This window comes from Astatotilapia calliptera, chromosome 3 (assembly GCF_964374335.1).
Source record: "Astatotilapia calliptera chromosome 3, fAstCal68.1, whole genome shotgun sequence".
NCBI classification, from domain to species: Eukaryota; Metazoa; Chordata; class Actinopteri; order Cichliformes; family Cichlidae; genus Astatotilapia; species Astatotilapia calliptera.
In genome coordinates this window covers 47,828,960-47,853,751 of record NC_137424.1, presented here as the reverse complement: position 1 = coordinate 47,853,751, position 24,792 = coordinate 47,828,960, and the positions used below count along the sequence as shown (strand labels likewise).

The 24,792-nt window shown below is 39.0% G+C and overlaps 1 protein-coding gene across 1 annotated transcript; it reads right to left on the bottom strand.

Moving 5' to 3' along the window:
* Positions 1 to 7,865: 7,865 nt before the first annotated feature.
* On the bottom strand, positions 7,866 to 11,465 carry LOC113012970 (GTPase IMAP family member 9-like). Its single transcript, XM_026153452.2, has 2 exons — positions 11,255 to 11,465; positions 7,866 to 9,430 (listed from the first exon to the last, which is right to left on the bottom strand). The coding sequence occupies exons 1-2, from the start codon at positions 11,259 to 11,261 to the stop codon at positions 8,454 to 8,456; spliced, it is 984 nt and encodes a 327-aa protein (XP_026009237.2). The 5' UTR covers positions 11,262 to 11,465; the 3' UTR covers positions 7,866 to 8,453.
* Between the last annotated feature and the right edge of the window lie 13,327 nt (positions 11,466 to 24,792).

The window sequence follows — 24,792 nt, the reverse complement described above, 5'->3', positions numbered from 1 at the left end:
GTAATTTACATCTTCCAGCAAACTGATGTGTTCGCATAAACCTAGAATTAATTGATCAAAATCAAAGGAATTTTTATTTGTGGTTGCACCTTCAGACTCATACCTACACCTGCTACACATACCTACAGTATGAAGAAAAGACACAATGTGACTGGCATTGAGGTAAAATGAGTGTAAATATTTGCACAGTAGCCTTTCACTAATGGCCAGACTTTAAGAGATAGAATGATTTTTAAAGTGACCACAAAGCTACCTGGCACTTCAAGTAATACAAGGCAGAGATGTAATTTAATCAAACCGTCTGAATTTTTGATGTCTAAAGTTTTTTTGATCTCTATGTCACAGTGTCCCTAATAAATAGGCCAGTGAGTGCTACTGCTAGTTTTAATATAAACTTTAGAATAGAAAAGCCTTAATAAAAGAGATGAAAAATAACTTTAATAGTATAAAAGTTACTTTTTTGCTGAACTGGATGTCATCATGGCACAGAAAGTTTAACAGAATTCTGTCTGGGGAAAAGAAATCCTGCGATCTGCTGACATCTAGTGGTGACTCACTGTAATTACGACTCTAATCATTGAGACTCCTTTTGCGTCTCTATGGATCTTAGCGGGACTCTTGTTTGAGCAACACGATTTTGCGCCTACACGTCACCAGCTGCTGTAGGCGCAAAATCCCTACTGTATATTTTGAGTTTAATATTTAGCTCATGTTTAATTAATATTTCATAGAGATTTGTTGTTGATCATTTCAGGAGTAGTAATGTGCACATTTCAGTTATGTTTACTCAGGGCCAAGACAATCATATTGCACTGTTTGTGATTAGGAGATAAAATAGGTGCTTACCACTTTAAGAACAGAGACACAGTTGCAGGGGGGTGGTTTAGTAAGTTGAGGGCCATGCCTGAAAACATCAACAAATTTTCATTCAAGTGGAAGATTTTTCTTTTTGGATATCAGAACATTCACCAGACACAGGCTCCTTTTTTGGGCTTGTTTTATTGGAAATGACACTGCAACATTAAATGCCTCACTGTGAGCTTCACATCAGAGAACATTTTCAGTTACTTAAAACAGGATGCTTCTAATAATTTCTCCCAAAAGGCGATGAATAAAAATAAAAATTCACTAGATAAGAAATGACAGGTTGTTGATCAACATTTAAAATATATGTATTTTTAAACAACTATTTAGCTTAATTTTCAGTTAAATTCACAACAAAGCACAAAGAGACAAGACAGTTTTATAGGAACAGTGAAGGGTACAAAGTTTGATCTTAAATAATGAAATGACTTCTAGGTAAAAAGGTCTGGCTGCTGAGTCCTCCCACCATGACTGGTACATTCCAGCTTTGTGCCACAGCTCTGTTATAGTTAAAACAACCCCAAAACACTTCAATAAAACACACACCTGTGCATACACAACTATAGCTCCTCTAGCATGCTTCCTCTTTCCTCTGTCCTCCATATCAGTTTCACAACTTGTGATAAACTATAGCAAGACACGCTGAAGATAAATTTTCCCTCATAGGCAGCAGGACGAGGAGACAAGAAGGCACAAATTAGTGAAACAACAGTTGCCAAGTCATCTTCTTACAACTTGTAGTTAATGAGTCCTCCCAGGTTCAACTTTATATTGCTTGAGCTTCCCCCTCTATTTGTGCTTCTTTTCTTGTTAATAACTTCCCTTCTCTGAATAATCTTTGTTACATCAACAGACCTACAAATGTCTGACCTCTAAATAAAATCAATAATAAACCATGATTCACTATGGCAACATGGAAATAAAGAACAGAGTTTTAATTTTAATCCACCTAAGCGAAGAAAATGAACATGTGTCAGTGCTGAGCAACATGTTTACCTTAACAAAACAGGAAGGAAAGAAATAAAAAAATGACAAACTATATCATCATTATTAATGAAATAGAAGTTCAAAATATATCATTTATTTTTATACTTTTTGTGGTCATCATTTACCCTGCTTAAATGCATTTTTGAAGTTTTTAAATCTAATTATTCAGCTGTAATCTGACAAATTGTAGGAGATGAAAACTGAAGGTAAAAGTGTGGAGAAACAGGACAGACACAGTTTAATGCACCTGTGATATTAGTTGCCCAGACAAGAAAAGACTCCAGGGTTGATCCGCCCTCAAGTCAGATCTTTTATAACCGTTTGCTTGTTTTAACTATATTTTTTCATCAAAAATGTAATCTTAAAATTTCATTTTAAGAATATAATTATTTCTGTCATTACTAGATAAAATCCTTGAGATGGTTTAAAGGACAACTCTGCTATAATGTTTCCCAGCCTAACCAGATCATGTTTTCTTAATAGATAGAATTAATACAATCAATAGTTTTATATTTAACAAAAAAAGAAGAAATTAAATCTCTGTATTTGAAACACTATCCATTTTAAAAACACAAAAGTAAAGCCAAAAATGTTAGCAACAATGTCTTAACTGCTTTTTTTTTTTAATTAAGAGCCAGCCTCAACTAGATCTATATTATAACTCATACCACCCATTACAGGGATGTAAGTGATTACACCATTGTTGCCAGTGTTACAATAGTTTTAATAGAAATAGTCGAGTTGAATCGCTGAAAGCAGAAATTCTGTTGGTACAGGTTGATTCACTGTATGCAACAGCTTTCAGCTACCTTAACAGCTACATCCATCACTTGTACTACTCCATCTATTGCCTCCGCAACTACTCCAGCAGCTCCTTCTACTACTTCCATTTCCACTCCTTCAATTGAAGCTTCAGCCATGCCCTCTACCACCGCTGTTACTGAAAGAGCTTCCCCCACTGCAGACAACGCTACCTCCTCAGCCGCCTCCTCTGCTGCTGACAGCACCGCCCCAACTGTTTCTTCTTCGACTGCTGTTGTCAACGCAGCTGCTCCTTCTCCATCTGCCAGTACTGCTGCCACTTCTGGTGTTTCTCCTGTCATTGATGTTGTCATCTCTTGTGTCATTTCCACTTTTACTTGCTCAGTTTCTTCTTCTTCTACTGGCACATCTGTTTCTATAGTTGGTAAAACTTCTGCAGTCCCAGTTTCTTCTTCGACTAGTTCCTCTGTTCCATCTTCTGCTTCTGCATCTTCGGCTTCTTCTTCCAGTGTCGCTGCTTCGTCTGTTATTGATGCGCTCACTTCCTCTTCATTTGTCTTCCTAAAAATTTTAAGTAGTTTTGAGAGAATATCAGCTCCCGTTTTTGCTCCAGCGACGCTCCTTTCCACTGCTGTGTCTTTTGTTGGAGTTCCTTTATTCGGTGTAGATACCGACTGTGTTTGTGCTTTTCCTCCTGCCTTTACCGCAGTTACTCCTGTACTTGTTTCTTCCTTTGACACTGTTTCTATTCTCTTCTTCCTTGCTGCTTGTTTGATTGTACTGACTCCTTTTATAGCTAGAGGTACAAGTGGAGCAAACTCCAATCCACCAAGCAAAGCTGCAATTAGTAGACCTTTACCTGCGATGCGTGCAAATTTAGCCACGTGCTGTTTATAGACTCCACTTTTAGCTCTTTCCCTGGCTTCTTCTGAAGACATAGTCTGTGATGTTTGTTTAATACGCTCTGCCTCTTTCTGTATTTCTGTCTCTATTGCTTGCAGTATCTCATTAGTGTAATATCCACCTTTGTTTTCCATCACTATATCATCAATGGTTTTGAGAAGCTGTTCCACTTGGAACTTGTTGCTCCTGTATTCATTCTTTGCCTCATTATTCCAGTATTTATTATCTATAACGTGGCATCGGCCTCCACACTTCTGAACGAGATCAGCCAGGCATTTGCTCTGACTGACGAACTCTTCAATTTTCATTTCCTCCAGCAGTTGGTCACCGTGAGTGAAAAGAATTACAGCATATCGTAAAACCTCCTCAGAGAAATGCTGGAACATGTTTTCGATGACAGACTTTTCATGATCTGTGAATTTCTCCACTTTAAGAACAACGATAAAGGCATGAGGACCAGGAGCGCACTCAACAATACATTGCAGTATGTTGGGCTTCATGTCCTCTTCTGATCTGCTTGTGTCAAAGAAGCCTGGTGTGTCAACCAAAGTTATGGATCTTCTGTTAATGAGTTTGGACTTGGCTTTGCAAAAGCTCGTCTCTGAGTCAGGGGAATGGCCCATTTTGAACGTGGATTCTCCAAATAAAGTGTTTGCAACACTGCTTTTTCCAGCTCCCGTTTTCCCGAGGAGGACAATCCTCCGTGTTGGTGGCACTACAAAAAAAAAAAAAAAAAGGTTTCAGAGTATTTTTTTAGTTTTTACCATTTTGTTTATTGCATCATTTCTAATGTTGCAACTGTTATCAGCAAGTTATTTTTCAACTCTATTCCTCAGAGACAAAAATGCTTCATGCAAGCATGACAGTCTCAGTCACTAATCATATTACACTCTGCTCACTTGCTGTAAAAGTATATTATCTATGTCTCTGTCAAGTTTATAGAGAAAATTTAAAGTTCATAGAAATTAGAACTAGAAATGTAGGACATTATGTCTTACACATTACCTACATATAATATCTTGGGATTACATTGCCACAGCCTCTTCACAATGCATAATATAGTTCCAGCTTTCCTTATACTGCACTTTACCATCCAGAGTGAATCATCATTATGGATATTTATTAAATAACCTGAGACTAGGACACAGCATAATGTTGCATAATGTGAGCCAACTGGAAGCAACAAAAAAAAGAATACATCGTTAACATAGAATAAATTAGCACAGTTGATAGAATTGCTTTTATTTTCTTGAATTATTAACACAACTTTAGTCACAACGATGCAAATAAAATTTGTATTGCAGTATCTGGAAAAAAGATATTGTGTGATGAATAAAGTAGCTGCAAATGTACATGGATGATAATAGAAACAAACTTAACTTACCATTCATGTTGGCAAGAAAGAGAAGTGCAACAGGCGGATAGATCCTCAAGTCTAAGTGTTTGATGTCCCTTACTTATCTGTGCTTGCATTTGGTTGCCTCTACCTTTACTTACAAACTTATACTGATTGACTTCCTTATTGGCTGACAGATGCTGAACTGCATTAACCTGTGAATGTGAGACGAGAGACAAAGTTTAATCAGATTAGCCTACAGATATCTTATGGTCCCACTATTGAAACTCAGTTTCACTGAAATACCTGGCACATCCCAGCCACTGCTATCCGGCTCCAATGGCTACTGGATATTTACACTATCAGTCAGTTTAGACACACCTTCTCATTTAATGTTTTTTTCTTTATTTTCATGATTATTTATATTGTGATCTCACTGAACGCATCTAAAGTATGAATGAAATATGTAATTATGTAGTAAACAAAAAAGTGTCAACAAACAAAAACTCAAAAGATGTTTTATATTTTAGATTCCTCAGAATAGCCACCCACTGCTTTGATTACTTTGATTACAGATTTCCACTGGTCTAATGTCCATTCCTTGTGTTTCTTAGCCCAAACAAATCTCTTCTGCTTGCTACTTTTCTTTAGTTGTGGTTTCTTAGCTGCTATTTGACCATAAAGGCCTGATTTGCGCTGTCTCCCCAGAACAGTTCATGTAGAGATGTGTCTGGTACTGGAATTCTGTGTGGCATTAATATGGGCTCTACTCGGAGGTGCGGTTAAAAAGTGGAGCGGAAAAAAACCCATTAAATGAGAAGGTGTGTCCAACCTTTGGCTGGTAGTGTATATATCTATTTAGATTAATTTCACCTTTAACTTATTAGTTGCATCTTCTTATACTGCACCATCAGGATCTCCTGGTGTTGGTAATGCCATTATTAAGTTTGTATTCTATATTATATATCTTGTTTCACTGCAACCTGGCGACAGCATACAACACAGATACTAGTACACTTGCAAACACACTCGTGGCCAGTTAAGTGGTGATGAGCAACTATTTGGTTCAGAAAAGACAAATTCTCTGTGAAGCAGAAGTGAAATGCCCAGAAACTACCCTATAGGTGCAACTTTTATCATATTTAGAGATCAAAGTTACGTGCCCAACTCATACCTCTAAAGTACATCGGAGCATTCAAACCCATAAACTATGATAATAAAGATACACTGATTAAAATAATTCCCGTAATCCATATCTTTAATTACACAGCATGCCTGACTAAGACTGAAAATAAAACTAAAGGTTTGTCTTACAGCCCTTTACACAGAAAGAAAAACTGTAATAATGAGATGGGTGGACATTGTTGGTTGTTCTAACAATAAAGTTCTGGAGTACAGAACAGATAAGGTAAAACAACATTGCAAACAGAGGCTGAAAGACTACTCCTGATGCACGAGGCTCATGTGGAAAGGTACGGACAGAGTACTACAATTGTCCTTGGACCCACTAGTAGGCCTCTGTGTGTCAGAATCGACACTCTGGACCATATCATGATTTACACTGACATTTCTTTTTATTCCTACATGATTTTCCCAATCATTGGGGTTGAAGAAGAAGGCTATGTCTGATCACAGTATGACAATCATGAGTATGTATAGTCTTCAATGTAAAATTCTTTTATTCCTTTAAGACTTTATGAACGTTGGACACATAAGCCAAAAGTGAAATGTGATGATAATATGACAAAGGTCAATGTGAGGTGGGGCCTGGTCTCTTATCTACTTAAGTAAACTACGATATCACGTTGGATCTATTACAAATGACATCTTGTGTAACAGGATCATACAGAGGCCAAAGGAATGATATACCTCTAATGTTGGACACCATATCTGGTAGATATGATAGATACTTTGAAAAACAAAAGAATCTATAATTCTCTGATATTGTTGAATTGAAATTTCAGGCTGTATGTATTAGTTATTTGTGTGATAGAGAGATGATAGTGAAATAGTACAGCATAGGAGTGGACTTATGTAGTACACATAAGGAACAGAGGTCACTGACTTAGACACAAGATCTGCCCCTGTAGTATAAATATAAACAGTCAGTCTGTCCATACATACATACTCTGCATCTTATCTAGGTTTGGGTGGTGGGGGCAGCAGTCCAAGCTTCTCCCCAGCCACCTCCTCTAGCTCTTCCATGAAACAGAGCCAGCTGAAAGATATATTCTGATCAGTATGCTGTGGGTCCAGGACGAAACAACCCACCTAGCGGGTGTCTCCTTCTTAGATGCTTGCACCACGTTAACTGTTTTATTTTCAGCATGGAGAAATAACATCTCTGCTTCTCACCATATTTCAGAGACAAAGCCCACACACCCTGCTTATTTCTGGTGCGTGTATCTACTTGTACTCAGAAAAAAAAGAGAAGATTAAGTGACATGGTTACATTGTTAAAACAACTCCTCCCAGAACTATATTTACTATTTAAATAAAAGTGACTTGACTTGATTTATCTGACTTACTTTGTCAAAGACTTGTCTATTTGTCCGTGGCTTATGTGCTGACATGCTGAATGTGGTTGTGTTTACATAATGGGCACACAGGTTTGGGATAGAAGAAAGGATTAAGGGGGTGGTGTCTGCGTCTTTTAATAGATCATACTGTGACTGTGATTTGAAAGAAATGAAAGAAAGAAGGAAATTTGTGTTTACAGGCTTTATAATGAAAAACCGGTATTAATTGTGTCCTTACCATATGCATGTCTTTCTAGTATACTGGGGTTTCTCATAATAATAATGGAAAGTTGGACCGTCTGTCTTTCATAAACAAACAGTGGAGACATCTTAAAAGCTTGTAAAAGGAGTTATTTAAAAAACATACCAATCTTTAGGAGAGACAATGTAATACATTTTATTAAAATAGCAAATACTATAAATACCAAATCACGGTATATTATAACCAGCTCCCAGGTCGATATAATATTGTTCACCCTAAGAAACTACAGAGATTCATCAATAGTTTTTTTTTTATTGCTGGAAGAAAAGAAAAGAAATAAATTCAGATATATACATTTCCATTTAATATGTACCTGTTTCATTGAATTGTAGTATGACATAATCAAGTTTAAATCAAAGCATTTACACAAGTTCACTCCTGAAGGTCTTAAAATGTGTGTTTATTTATAAGTTGCTTAAAATATTTTTTCAAATTCATAGTAATTTATTATTCTGCTTACAGCTGACAGAAATGATTAAGAAGTGAATACCAACAAATATAATGTTTTACAAATATATTGTTTTACATCTGTGTTTATTGATGTACTTTGATAGATTGTAAAAACAAAATGCATCAGCATCTATAACCAATTGTATAAAGAAAATTATTCTTGAAAAGTACCTGTACTTGCTAATATTTAACTGGAACAAAGTAGTGTAAGTGTTTAGCAAATGCTACTTTTCCTTGACTAAATACCTAAACAGTTCCTCTACTGCCACTATCTCTACTGATAACGTAATTACACAAGTCATAAGAAAACAACACTCCTTTCTCTGTTTACTTTGCTTTCCACTCTCTGTCGTTGTCATGATCCTAACAATTATTTAACAGTGTGTTCCAGGACAGCTTTAGCAGCTTTCTGAAAGGCTTCTGATGCACTTTCTGATTGTTCAGCTGCAGCATATCCTAACCGACCTCCCTCTAACCCTTTCTGTATAGCAGCTAGTGATACTGTTGCATCTGTCTGCACCTGCAGATTCAAAAAAGTTGATGTGACCATCTTTGCCACACCAAGAAAGGCTCCAACCAATACGCCTGTTGCTGTACCTGCAAATATAATCAGCAGCTTGTTCATCACACCCTTTTTGGCTTCAATTGCAATCTGTTCAACCGACATGTTTGCTGATGACTGTCTAATAAGCTCTTCCTCTTTCTGTAGTTCACTTTCTATCGTCTGTAGCATCTTATTGGTGTAGCAGCTTCCATTGTTTGCCTCACTTATCTTGTCTATTGTCCTGAGTATCTCTGCTACTTGGAACCGATTGCTCCTGTAGTCATCTTCTTTGTTGTCTTTCCAGTATTTATTATCAACAACATGGCATCTGCCTCCACACTTCTCCACCAGATTGCTGAGCTCTTTGTTATGACTGATGAATTCCTCGATTCTCGTTCCCTCTGGGAGCTGGTCGCCATGAGTGAAGACAACGGCAGCGTATTTCATAGCATCTTCAGAGAAATCTTGACATATTCTTTTGATTACATCTTGCTCCTGCTGTGTAAATTTCTCCACTTTCAGGACGATGAGAAAAGCATGAGGTCCGGGAGCGCACTCTGTCATGCACCTCACTATCTCATCCCTGAGTAATTGCTCAGACATGCCTGTGTCAAAAATACTACGAGTGTCAATAAAACTGATGTTATTTCCATTTACAGACCTAATTACTAAACGGGGCAGACTAATTTCAGAAACGGGTGAATGGCATACGTTGAAGACATTCTCTCCCAGTATGGTGTTGGCCAGGCTGCTTTTCCCAGCCCCAGTTTTTCCGAGTAGAACAATCCTCTTTGAAGTCAGTGCTGGAAGACAAGAAACACTTGTGTAAATGAAGAGATGTAGAAGTCAATTTCAAAATGTCTTATTGGTTTGCTGCTGAATTTGCTGGTTATGTTTTATTTTATGTTTTTGCTTAAGTAAATGTATTTTCTATGAAATTTCCTGCTAAATGGATATTTAGAGGATGTGTGCTCATGATATTCACCCCTTATACCTAGCTTACTGATCTGAAATAAGTGATGAGATGATGGGAAATGTATTAATTTTGTATGTGTAAATCAAATTACTACTAATAGTAATACTAATGCTTCCACTAATAATAATAATAATAATAAAAACCAATAGTAATAGTAATGCATTTTATTTCAGGCACTTTTCAAATCACTTTGCATCATCTAAAATAAGACAATGGGAAATTTGTGTGACAGACAGATAATGATCAGAGTTTGGTAGTTTAAAGAGATGTGTTTTAAGATGGGATTTGAAATTAGAGACCAAGATCAATACTGAATATTACTGATGAGGAGTGGGGTCAACTGCAACTGTAAGACATACTGAAGCAGGAGGGTGCAATAAGAACAAACTAATGAACATAGATCATGCGTGTGTAAGTTAAATGTAGTACACAGTGTTACAAAATTGTTACAATAGCAACAGGCTTCAACAACTGAGAACCTCAGATGTATGACATCACATCCAGTAACATTCAAGTACAGACAAGTACATCAGTTCGAGGATTGAACTGGAAATGCCTGACTGACAAAACATTATGTCTGTATTTTGCGATTGATGGTGTTAACAGTTGATTTGCAGAGTGTCTGTGTCTGTGTCACATATGGTCAAAGTGCATGCAGCTGAATTTGTGTAGGTCCATCACTAAACAGTAATGAGTTATTGCCATAGTAACAAGCAGTAATAAGTTACGGTGAAAACTGTGTTTGCTGTGTTCCTGAAATGATAACAATTTAATCTGAGTGTAATAACAAGACATTTACTTTTCTAAAGCTTTTTAATGTAAACACACAGATCAGGGTCACAAGTCACCTTTTGTTTTCTCCGTTCTTCAGCCATATTAGCTTCAAACTCCACTTTACGGGCTGTGAAACTGCTGTTACAGAAGCCACACTATGCTGAAAAGACCCCAAGATCAAAAACTGAAGAGATGGAAGAAATTTTGTTGCCTCTTCTATTTTGAGTACTTTAATGTCAGGGGTTCCAGATCATGTCTGAGTCCATTAAACAAACTTGACGGTTTGGTAAATTTTCTATCACAGCTTTGTCAGATTAGCTACTCCAAATCACCAGTTTGCTGATTCTGAAGATGAATTATACCTGCTGTTTAGGGCTGCCACAATGTCAGATTCAGGCTTAAGTGTGACCAAAATAATTCACAACAATTTTATTACCATCAGATTATATATAATTAAAATAAAGTGTAGAAACAAGGAGAGAACCTGTAACCATAACTGCACAATTAGCACAATTATAAGCATAATGTGTGTTACCATAAAGAGAAAGAAAGGCTACATGACATGAGTTACTGGGTATTTGTCATGCACCCTTGTGCATCATGGAGGCTGAACAGAGAATGAGAAAGTACACATATGTGGTTTCTATATCACATCACACCGACTGTTCACAGCAGACCAAAACGACCTTCAGACCACTTCAGAAATATCCTGGTGATCCTGATGGGAAGGCTTCCCCTCTCTAATATTTGGAGCAATGAATTGATTCATTTCCAATTAATCATAAGCTAATAATTGTGTTTGTCAAAACAAAACATTTCCTTTAAACACATATGTGTTCCCTTTAATTGTATTTGATATAAAGTAAGCTTGACTGACCGTCCATGTTGTTAAAAAGAAATCACAGTTGTCACCGGGACCTCACGATGTCCTTGCCGTGTGTTTCTCCACCTGCTCTCTTGCTGCACTTTGGCTTTGCTTCTGTTTGTCACCGGTCGAACTTGTTAACTGACATTGTAACTACACAAAACAATGAGCAACACCTCATGCTGCAGGCTGCAGTACACCCAGAAGATATGTTTTGCTGTAAATCCATGCAAACCCACAACATGTCACTGTATAACTGTTGGGCACACAAACTGTTGAATTTATGTATCAGAACTGGTCATCACATTAAACTGTGATGACGAGTACTGATATATGAAATGTGGACCGTTTTGTTTCTTGTGTAAGTGGTAATAGGGCTGAAAATCAAAAGCTGCATATAACACCAAAACTATTTATTTAAAAAAGGCGATTAATGGAAAAAATATAGTCTCATGGAGATACTTCAATAACTGTGATTGCACACTGAACTGTGACATAGTGTCAGTAAATCCTCTCAGTGCCTTGAAAAATAGAACAATTCAGAGGTTGAATAAGGGAGGGGTGAAATGTTTCTGTTCCTCATTCTAGTTAAACAAGTTTCAAACAAAGAAGGTATTTTTAATGAAGTTCAGTTTGAAAAATGCGAGAGTGATGCATTCATTCCCTCTTGACAGTTTACTGTAATGCCTGTGAAGGTTTACTGTAAAGCTTCGCCATTAATACATAACTGCCATTATTAAACAATCAATCAGTGCATCACATCTAATTTCTTTTTTTGATAAATTCATAAAAATATAAAATATTTAGGGCTGAAAACATGTAGAAGCTCTAATAACTAAGTCAATTTTTACACCCACTCCAAGTCTTACAATCAGAAACCAAACCTGTGGTCTGAATATGAGCTAGAAGCTAAATTTTGGTGAAACTACTAATCATGGCCTCAAAAGAGTGAAATTGGGTGGTTGTTACATTTACAAGACTAACATGTAATTTTGAAGAAAAATATTTTATATTTCTATGGTTAATGTAATTAAAGCATGTACGATCTGCATGAAATTCAGCAACTTAAAAATTGCTACATTTATTCTTGTTGAGATGACGTGATACAATCTAGTGAGAGTCGTTGGTTACCTGCCTTGTTAAATTCACAAGATCACACAAGATTGCAAACCGCAGGAAAATCACTGGGGTTATAAGAGGACGAAAAGCTTAAAGACACCATGTATATGCTATTGCTATTTATTGTGGCTTAACCTATCAAGGACAAAAACATTAAGAAAATTCAGTATCAAACCTTGTAGCTGTCATACTACTTTATGTCTGGAGTGACAGCTCGATGGGTGTTAGCACTGTTGCCACAAAAGCAAGAAGCTCCTGCAAATCCATCAACTGGTCAGGATCTTTCTGTGTGGAGTTAGCAATTTCGCACTGTGTGCCTCTCTGGGTACACACAATATGTGGGGTTAGGTTAATGATTCTAAATTACCCATAGATGTGAATGTGAGAGTGAAATGTTGTCTGTAAATAGACTGGCAACCTGTCCAGGGTGTGCGCCACCTCTCGCCTGATGACAGCTTGAATAGACTCCTGCTGCCCTGCGACACCTATAAGGACAAACGTTAAAGGATGGATGGAGTGATGTTCTAAATCCATTAAATTATGTTAACCAGACTCTGAGTTTGTTGAACATTCGAAAAAAAAAAACCTCTTTAAACGAACCTAAAATAATCATGGAAAGGATTTCCACGTTAATAAATGTCCCCCTATTAGTATTAAGTACTTTTGTTGGTCTAATGTGATTTGCATGGGTTGGATCAACTCAATGAAATCAAATAAATTTTTGATTTGGCCTCTCCAAATATGGCATTAGCCACTGCTTTACGTAACGGCGGTACATGTATTCCGTTACTCCCCAACACTGCCTACAATCATTATATGAAGATATGTCTGAAGATATGTCTGTGTATGTACCTGTTAAGAAATAGAGAGATATTTTTAATGTGTATCTGCTCATTAGATTGTTTTATGTACTTTAATAATGAAGGCTTGTAGAGCAAGGCCACTTTTGACTCACAAACTAAGTGCTCAGCCAGACTGAAAAACAGGAAGTTTTAGTGCACAGGCAAATTAATAGATAAGACACAGAAAAGAGGAACTTTGCCATATAAGCAATGTTTGAAACTGTGAGTGACGTGTGTGACGTCTGAAGTACAGAAATAACACCATATAAGACACATGTTGAGCTAAAAATGTTAGAGATCCTGCAACTGACGTTTGGGCTGTGCAGGGGTCTCTCGCTTCCGCAAGATGATTGAATAAAAAGAAATATAAATGTTTTAACACACTATGAGTCAGTTTTCTCTGTTCTATCACGGGGACAAAATAATCGGGGTTTAATATACCCCATCTCCTCCTTAGCCAGTGGTCCTGTCTCAACATTTTGTGCGAACCTGGTCACAGATATGTTTCTAAATAAACAGATTTATTCTAAATCCCAATTATTTTAATTTTTGTATAGTTTATATACATTTGATCAAAAACTAGAAATCTGGTACTGTTTTCTTCTTTACGTGCAAACTTAACTTAACACACACACACACACATATATATATAAAACACCCAGCACGCCCCTGCGGGCGGTTTATCCTTCAAGCTCGGGTCCTCTACCAGAGGCCTGGGAGCTTGAGGGTCCTGCGCAGTATCTTAGCTGTTCCCAGGACTGCGCTCTTCTGGACAGAGATCTCCGATGTTTTTCCCGGGATCTGCTGGAGCCACTCGCCTAGCTTGGGAGTCACCGCACCTAGTGCTCCGATTACCACGGGGACCACCGTTACCTTCACCCTCCACATCCTCTCGAGCTCTTCTCTGAGCCCTTGGTATTTCTCCAGCTTCTCGTGTTCCTTCTTCCTGATATTGCTGTCATTCGGAACCGCTACATCGATCACTACGGCCGTCTTCTTCTGTTTCATGTAGCCCCTTCCGCCGGGGTTACTTGCGTAGTAGCATTCCAACAACGCCCTGTTTTCGTCCCTTGCCCACCGATGCCTTCTTGTTCCAGTAGCCCACTTTTCGTCAGGGTGCCCTGGTTCCTCAACACCTGACGCGGACCTTGTTGATCCGGGCGACGTCCGAGCCGGCATGCCTTCATATTTATCTGTCTCGCTCATGTCTGCGGTAGGCTTGCTTAGCATAGGGGGTCTAGCCTTAGGACCCTTACTGGATACAGACGCCCCAGGCAGGAATCGAACTTGCGATCCTCTGTTCCAAAGGCGTGTAGTTTAACCACTACGCTATCCAGCTGCTATATATATATATATATGTGTGTATGTATGTGTATATATGTATATATATATATGTTGGTGATATTAAAGTCCTGTTTGTGGCACATTAGTATATGTGAGGGGGAAAACTCCTCAAGATGGGTGGTGACCATGGTGGCCATTTAGAAGTCGGCCATCTTGGATACAACTTTTGTTTTTTCAATAGGAAGAGGACCATGTGACACATCAAACTCATTGGTAATGTCACAAGAAAAACAATTGTGTGCTTGGTTTCAACGTAACTTTATTCTTTCATGAGTTATTTACAAGTTTCTCTTTACCACAGATTACCGCAAAGTAAAAGATCTCTCAGCAGCATTTTAGGCACTATTGCCCTTGTCAAATCAGTGAGCTGGGATTTTTTTATTCTAAACATGAACTACTGTTACAGCAACAGACATGGACTACAGGTGCCCCACACAACAACTCAATGTCCACTATGTGAAGGAGCCAAACACATGCCTGCTCCTCTCGTTAACTGAGATAAACTGCTGGCATATTTGTTTTACATCTATACTGTCCAGTCTCTCCTGGTGGACATGGCAACACGTTATTCATGGTTACATACAATTTTAGACTGATGTGGACCAAAGCCTGGCACATACTTGCCAACCTTGAGACCTCAGAATTAGGGAGACATTGGGGGGCGGGTATATATATACATACAAAACATTTGAATTTTACAGTGTTTACTTGATAAAATAAGTTAAATGTCACTGTTGTTATTGTCCGGCCGGAAACAGGCCGGGGGTGTCCAAATTCAGAGGCTGCTTCCACCTTCGCAACCTAAGTGGGCCGGGTCGTCCGAAAGCCAGGTAGACCGGAAATGAGCGACTGTGAAATTGGACGGTCTAGCCTTCAGAATTATGTCACCTCTGCCGTCTGTTCCTTGCTGTCTAAAATATAACTGGACGCTGGTGTAGATTCTCGACCATCTCACACTTCTGTTTAATCAGTTTTCTGTTTGACGTTTATTCAGCAGAGGTGGGACCAAGTCATTGTTTTGCAAGTCTCAAGTAAGTCTCAAGTCTTTATCCTCAAGTCTCAAGTCAAGTCTCAAGTAATGTCAGGCAAGTCAGAGTCGAGTCTCAAGTCACTGGTGTAAAAGTCCGAGTCAAGTCACAAGTCTGAAACTTTGAATTTCAAGTCCTTTCGAGTCTTTAAAAAAAAAAAAAACAACGAAAAAATAATGTTGCAGTTATGCTAAATGTAAATATTAGACCATGTAATTTTTTAATCTGTGTTTTTCTCAACACATGACAAAATAGTGAACGTAGAAAATATACACAAATTGTGAAATTGCACCTCTTTAAAATGCAGCTCAATTAAACCTAGCTCCAAGAATAGTTTTCACCGATAGTTCTGAGATAAGCTGCATGTTATTCTTGGATGCGGTTGTAGGACCAGCTTTAAAATCGCATGACAAAAATATCATACATATTAAAAAAAACTGCATCACCAACGTAGCCTGGACAACATTTGCTAGTTAGATGAAGTCAGCTATCTCATCGTAGCATATTTATATGCATATTTATAATCATACGGCTCTTGGAGTGAGTGCATACACTCGTGAAGTTTAGTAACTTCAGGTCACTGCAACAAGCCCAGGTACAGTTTACCGACGGATGGGTACAGGACCTTGAAATGCACCGTGTAGAACGAAAGACCATCGTACGTATCATAAGTTTACCAGTCTCACAAATCGTCGTCATAAATACACATTCCTTAACCGTTTATTAATAGGACCTTGGAGCTCAACGGTAATTAATTAGTAGTGGAAATAATTTCTGGTAGCATCACAGAAATGTAGCAGTGACAATAAGACTGTATGCTGTAATCGTACTGGGCAATTAGTGATACAAACCTGTTTTATCCTGTGAATAAAAGTATATGTTTTTGTCAATGTACCATAATAACAGAAGCGAAACGCAATATTGTGTCAGGACAATTCACTATTTATGCACAATAAAGAAAGGAGCATAGCGCGACCATTTCTGTTCAGCGCCAGACTTGCTTGTAACCTATATCACCAATTATGTTATGAAAAATGACGTATTAACTACTAAAAAACACTGACCTTCGTGTAAATGCTTGGAGCAGACTAACCTGTGAGCTGGAGGGTTCTGGGACGTTATATTTGGTCTTTGAATGGCTGCAATCCAGGCCACCCGTCGCCTCTTTGTTACTTCGGAAACATGGCTCGAACAATTTCTCTTCAACGACGTAATCCGATAACAACCGATCTCTTTACCCGTCGGCTTCCCGTGGCTGTCATGCGACCGGCTATTGCAGTTAATAATACAACGGCTTCTTGACATTTTTGTGTTTCTTTTTATCGCTGTGTGACTGATTTCAATTGAAAGCCTGCGTGCGCTAGTACCGCTTGCCACGAGTTCCCAGAATCCTTTGCGGTTCTACCCGTGAATGACGTCACATTTTCAATCTCTATATAATATGCATGTTAAATTTTATATTTGGGGTAAAATATCAAGTCTTTTCAAGTAAACCGGTTCAAGTCCAATTCAAGTCCCAAGTCATTGGTGTAAAAGTCCAAGTCAAGTCACAAGTCTTAGAACATTTTTTCAAGTCAAGTCTAAAGTCATAAAATTAATGACTCGAGTCTGACTCGAGTCCAAGTCATGTGACTCGAGTCCACACCTCTGTTATTCAGCTGTGTGAAAACCCCGGAGGAACCCTCCCGAGGGATTAATAAAGTTTTATTTAATCTAATCTAATCTAATCTAAGATAAAAACTTTAATCTCAGCCAAACCAATTTACTCACGAACAAATAGAACACTGAAAAAGGCAAAACAACATACTTAAGTTATTTGAAGTTTACACAGCTACATTCTCGCCTGAAAATATGTTAAAAGTTTATTTTGCGACCCAGAAAGAGAAATAAGAGTAATATTAAAACTAAGTAGCTGAAGTACTAGCCATTGTTGGAAACTGAAATTGCAATCTGGGATATGGTTTTACAATTTTGTTGTCAGGATGTTTTATATGGAACGCCAGGACTGCCATAATGAATTAATTAAATACACCATTAAATAATTAATTAAATGTGGCAATAATTAATTAAAATTGGAATTAATTAATTAAATAAATAGTTATGATATATGTAATTAATTAATTATTGACACATTTAATTAATTATTTATGTATTTCACGTTTTAATTAATTATTGACACATTTAATTAATTAATTATTGACATATTTAATTAATTATTGACACATTTAATTAATTATTGACACATTTAATTAATTATTTAATGATATATTTATTTATTTCATTTTGGCAGTCTTGGCGCCTGGCTCTCATCATGAAATAATTTTATCTGTCAGCCTCACCCATCAAACTCAGGGGGCGGGGTTAACGCTGATCGAGTCAAAACCATTGCTTTGGCCTGGTGGCCATTGTTTCTAGCACACAACAACCGGCATGTGGAAGCTAACAGAACTGAGCTTTGAAAAACCCTGTTTGTGTGTTACCAAATACCGTTTTAATATTTTTTTAGCCGAGAATGTAGTGGTTTAATCTTCATGTGTCTGGTCGGTTTGTCAAGATACAGCCTCTTTGCAAAAGTGTTTCGATGATTTCGGAGATGTCGTCCCAGTCTCACGGCAAAGCGTGGGATAGACCCGCTCGCCTCGCAAGCAATCCCACCGACAAAGCGCAGGCCCCGGTACACAGCTGTAGTAACCCCCGCTGACTTCTTTTACTGAGGTTATATTTATCGGTGTTTTATTTCCTGATGTTCTTATGTGTCCTACGTGTTTCAGTCGCCAATTCTGAATTATAACTAACATTAAAAACATGTTTAAGGAGGAGAGAGAGCAAATAAATCTGTTTAACATCTGATCTTTGGGTTTTTGTTCAGTAATCAGCGTGACCTGTGAATAAACGCATAAAAGAGATAACGTTGGTGTTTCCGTCATGTAGTAACTGCTGGCTTTAACTGTACAAAGGTTGTTCGACACTATGAAACACATACAGACTTCATGATGTTCGGCTAATATTTTTATTGTGAATATTAATCATGCTGACCTCGCTCTGTACACCACGCAGCGAGGTCAGCATATCCACGATATCCTCAGCTCCATGAGTTAACACAAAGTTTCCCAGCTGACTATCTAACTGCCAACTATTCCAGAGACGTGAAAATATACAGCATAAAGAAAAGTGTAAGAGACTCAGCAGCAGATTAGAATAACAGTTTGTGGCGTGAATAAGACACGGCGGGACCACGGAGCAACGTTCAGAGTCATCTTTATTTACATCTCACCACACCACAACACCCCCAAACCCCTCAGTCCCCGTGTTTTTAACTAGGCGGGCGTGATTAAGGATGCCGTGCAGGTGCGTCTGCCCTCCCTGCACGGCACCGCAGACCACGCCCCACCACATACCCCCATCGCCCGATTGAGGCCGGGGAGCCATCCGGCCGAACCTACTCCCCCACCGCCAGTGGGAGAGGGAATCAGCCCGGACAGCTGGCACCCCCAGGCCCCGGCCAAGCGACGGGGAGGTGCGAGTTCAGGCGGCCGCCCGCGAATCCAGCGGCGCAGGCAAAGCTGGTTCGGAAGTCGGACACGTGACAGGTGCACCCGGCGCGGCCGGTGTTGTGCCAAAAAGTGATTGTCTGCCAAAAACTGATTTCCGGTATTTGCCAAAAAGCGATTGCTCATATTTAAAGTGCTATAAGTAACTTGTTGGGCTATAATATGTTAAACATATGTCAAATGCATCCCTTATGGATGACATAAAGTCATCTTGAGCCACAAACAACATTCGTGTAGCAAGATACAAGCCGCAATCAGTTTTTGGCAGCGACTTTTATATAACCTTTATTTATGCAGTAAAAAAAAATCTCATTAACATTAAAAATGTATTTTGTAAGAGTAAGTTGCCCAACAGGACAGCAGAAATGGCAGCAAATATTACAATAGTTCTGTAAAAATATTTTAAGTGGGGATAAAGGACCGGATTGGTTATAATGTAAGTACAAGTTGTAAAGATACTTAAAAAAACAGATAATTTTTTAATTCTTTATGTAACCCCTTTGTATCCCCTGTTCACCGAAGTCTATTTACGAACATACGTAAAGATATTACACATAAAAAATACACAGAAACACTGGAAATCAGTTTTTGGCAGACAATCACTTTTTGGCACAACACCGGCACAAGCGTGAGCCCCAGCTCACAGGTGGCTGGGCAGAGGTGTGGCGTGTACAGGCCTCTGGTGGTGAGGCCGGTGTTGTGCCAAAAAGTGATTGTCTGCCAAAAACTGATTTCCAGTGTTTCTGTGTATTTTTTATGTGTAATATCTTTACGTATGTTCGTAAATAGACTTCGGTGAACAGGGGATACAAAGGGGTTACATAAAGAATTAAAAAATTATCTGTTTTTTTAAGTATCTTTACAACTTGTACTTACATTATAACCAATCCGGTCCTTTATCCCCACTTAAAATATTTTTACAGAACTATTGTAATATTTGCTGCCATTTCTGCTGTCCTGTTGGGCAACTTACTCTTACAAAATACATTTTTAATGTTAATGAGATTTTTTTTTACTGCATAAATAAAGGTTATATAAAAGTCGCTGCCAAAAACTGATTGCGGCTTGTATCTTGCTACACGAATGTTGTTTGTGGCTCAAGATGACTTTATGTCATCCATAAGGGATGCATTTGACATATGTTTAACATATTATAGCCCAACAAGTTACTTATACCACTTTAAATATGAGCAATCGCTTTTTGGCAAATACCGGAAATCACTTTTTGGCACAACACCGGTCTGGCGAGCACGGCGATCTCAAGCGTGGCGCCCGCCTCGCTCGCCAGTTCCACTCGAGCAAGCTCCCCTGGCACTGGGACCTCCAGCTCCTTGCGCGGCCCCTCCGTCACCGCTGTCGCTCCCTGCTGGAGCAGCCCATAGCGCGACTCCTCCGTCACTACTGCTCCCTCCGCCGCCACTCCCGGCTCGAGCAGCCCCTCGTGCAGCTCCTCTTTCTCCAACCGGCGCAGACCCTCGCGCACCTCGTCTGCCGCCTCCGGTTGGAGCGGCTCATCCACCACTCCCGGCAGGAGCAGCCCTTCACCTGGCTGTTCCCCCTCCTCCGGCAGGCGCAGATCCCCGCGCGCCTCGTCTGCCACCTCCGGCTGCTGAGGTGCCTCACGCGGCTCCTCCACCGCTTCACTGTCCTCGGGACACACCTGTGGGGGTGGCGCCCAGGCCCAGAGCAGCGCCGCCAGCTCCCCAATCCTTTCCAGGTGCCGCTCGGACTGGTCCTGCAGCTCTTCCTGCTGGCGACGCACCTCCGCCGCCTGCTCCCGCTGGGCGGCCGCCATTTCGGCCACCCTCTGGGCCAGCTCCTCCATTCCCTGGCTCCGATATGGACCCGCCGTGCTGCCTCCTGGGTTTCGGCACCAATGTGGCGTGAATAAGACACGGCGGGACCACGGAGCAACGTTCAGAGTCATCTTTATTTACATCTCACAACACCCCCAAACCCCTCAGTCCCCGTGTTTTTAACTAGGCGGGCGTGATTAAGGATGCCGTGCAGGTGCGTCCGCCCTCCCTGCACGGCACCGCAGACCACGCCCCACCACACAGTTATACATTTAATAAATCACCAAATGAATCCAAGAAACGAGCAAACCTGTTCCGACAATTTGAATTTGTATTCCCTCAGCTGCAGACTCGCTGCTGTTTAAATGTTTGAAAAGGAAGATTAGATATAAAAAACGTCAAACATAGACTCAGTCTGCCTTCACATTTGATATGAGGCCAGCACGTATAGTGGCCTCAGCAGGCTATTACTGAAATACACGTGCTATATCATAAACTATGATATAAACAGGGAGGTCCTATTAACATGTTTAGTTTTAAAGGACACCTTCCTGCCTTTAGTCTCCTTCATGAGTAGTATTAGTTTTCTTCTAACATCCAGAAGTCTGCACAATGTGTTTCATAGTTTGTAACAAGCCTTTGACAGGTAAACATAACATGACCGAAAAAGCAACAAAAAGAAAAAAAAAGAGAAAGAGAGAGTGTTGACATAAGAAGAGAAAATGCTCTCAATTATGGAGACAGGCAAATGGTTCATTTATGTTTGATGTGTGTTTATTCCTCCCTAAATATCGTCGGTGAAGTTTGCCATGCATGTCAGATTTTCCTGCGCATTTTTATACCTCTGCCAACAGAGAGAGAAAAAAAATCACATTCTAACAGACAGCTGGTGCTTAGAATACAGTTGAATAACTATTAAAAAACAGATGATATTTAGATGATAGTTCAGTCTAACACATGTGCCAGTGAACCATTAAACGTCTGTGAAACTATGCAGTTATGAAACGTAACTTTAACCTCAGCCAAACCGATTTGCTCAGTTGTAAATAAAACAGCGAAGTAAACGTGACCCGACAGACAGAACCTGAGTGAATGAAGTCCAGCGTTTAACCACTGAGAGCTAAAACTCAGCTGAGGTTTGAAAGCTGTGTGCTGGTGATTGGACATCAGCCGCTGATAAAGCTGTTCGCCTATAAAGTGCTCTGTAAGGAAACGAGCTCCAGCAGCTCTGCGCTTGGGGAAAACACTATATTTACTTATCTTGTGCAGTTAAACTGTGACTATCACCAGGTAACTAGGCGTGTTTCTTGAATTAGCAGCAGGTGTTAAACAGCTGGCAGATGAGGAGGAGGATGCATGCAGGTAAACTGAGGGTCTGTTGAGCTGATCGCTGGTTTCGTGAGAAAAATGTCAGCTCGTTCTTTATGTTACAGAAGCACAGAGACACAAGACCAGGCGGAAAGAGACGATCGTTCGGTGAAAATGAGAATCTGCGAATGCAACATGTGGAACACGGAGAGTGGAATATGTAAACAAACCGGTTAATGTACCCCCTCTGTGCACTCTGCATGCTAACTGTTAGCAGAGCTAGTGAAATCTCTGAAAACATCTGAGCACTTTTGCAAACATGTTCTATGTTGACAACCTGACCAGACATATGGCGCGACATTCGCGGCTAAAACACTGTTAAAAGTGTAGCTGGTGACAGAAAAACGGCCTGTGATTTGGTCTGCATTCTGGGATAACTGGCTGCCCCAAGTCTGCACAAGCAATCGATTTTCTAGGATCGACCTGTTTTGACTTACTTTGCACGGCAACCAATCAAATGTTAGAGAAGCTGCATGGGCAGCGTTAACCCCGCCCCCTGAGTTTGATGGGTGAGGCTGACAGATAAAATTATTTCATGATGAGAGCCAGGCGTCAGGACTGCCAAAATGAAATAAATAAATATATCATTAAATAATTAATTAAATGTGTCAATAATTAATTAAATGTGTCAATAATTAATTAATTAAATGTGTCAATAATTAATTAAAATGTGAAATACATAAATAATTAATTAAATGTGTCAATAATTAATTAATTACATGTGTCATAACTATTTATTTAATTAATTAATTCCAATTTTAATTAATTATTGCCACATTTAATTAATTATTTAATGGTGTATTTAATTAATTCATTATGGCAGTCCTGGCGTTCCATAGTTTTAGTGCTACTATCATCTAGTTTTGATTCTGGTTCTGTCTTGGTTAAGTCCTAGTCCTGATATTGAACTGTTGTAGTCCTGTTTTAATTCCGGATCAGTTCTGGGTTTGGTTGAATTGGGGTTTAGTCCCTGTGTCTTGATACAGCCCCGACTTTGTTCTGCCTTGCTGCTTAATTAAAAAAAACTAGTTTAAGGTGTCCTGCATATGTGATGTTTAATTTTTCCTATATGAAGTCATTCTTTTTTGAACAAAACTCAAAACAGAGCCTATTAATCTTTCAGTCATTTCAACCCTCACTTAATTTCCTTTCACTGCTCAGCTCTCACACAGTGGCTCAGCTATGCTCCAATCCCTCCATATTGTGGCCAATCACACGCGAGGATATAGGATAATATCATTATGTGAAAAACAGAGAGGGTGAGAGACGCGACAGTCAAGTGGAGCATCCGTCTGTCCTCTGGTCTTGGTCTTGTCTTGGTCTCAGTTTGGGCGGTCTTGACTACAAGGCTAGCATCTATACATAAGAAGTGGCCAGAGAATGGCAGGAGAAACATGAGCCGAAGTACTGGATCTCAGTGATATAAGGAGAACTTCCCTCCAACTTTTGCCCAATCACCTTAGTGTCCTGTTTATTACATATAATAAAAAGCATTTACTGCCTGGGTGTGGTGCTCTTTGTCCATCTTGATCTAAGAGGTAGCAAAAAGACACGGCAGCCATTTTTTAACTTGAACCTTTGACTGCTTGAATAAAGAAAAGAGAAAGTTATTTCTTGAGTTTGGATCATCTTCTCTCATAAAATAACCTGACAATGTCTAACTTGTTTCGTTGTTTTGAATAAGTGAACTTTGATAGGAGTCTGGCAACATGAGCAACACTTAAAAGCATTAACACTGATGTTATAATAAAGTTTATTTAAGATCAAATCTTTTTTTTAAAGAATAGAACAACTTAAAGTGGTCTGTCCACTCATCCCAGCAGTTTCCATTACTGTTCTGATTTGAAAATGGCTGTGGCAGTTCTAATTGAACTTGTTAAACTTCATCAGCAGGTTCAGCTGAAGTGAAGTCAGTGGAAGCCAATTTAAGTAAAAATGAAAGTTACTGTTTAAGTTGGCACTGCCTCTTAAACATGTTTGGCTGAACCTGCTGAGGAGGTTCAACAAGTTTAGCTGAATTGTTTAATCAAAATGAAAGTAACTGAAAGTAAAAGTTATTTACTGCTCATCATTAACATGAAGTCATCCAGCCAAAAGATGAATATTGTCAAGTGAAGACACTTGGTTACATGTGAAAAAATTAGGTGTTTTATAATTGAACATTATTTGTAACAAAGGAAACATCACAAAACAAAGGCAAAAGTTATTTGAAACTTATAGATCTATTAATATTATATCCAGAGATTTATTTTTTTTACCTGGAGTAATTGAAAGTCATGAGTAAAGTTTGAAATATCAACTACAACATAAAGGCTTTTAATAGCATATGGACAGGTAAAAACTCACATGCTTACATATATTAATTTATATATATTAATTAATATATATATTCATTTATATGTTAACACTAAGTCTTCAACAAAAACTCTTAAGTAAGAAACTTTATGCTGTGCAAATACAGAAATCCAATCACGATGAACAAAAAGATTCCAAAACTTCCCA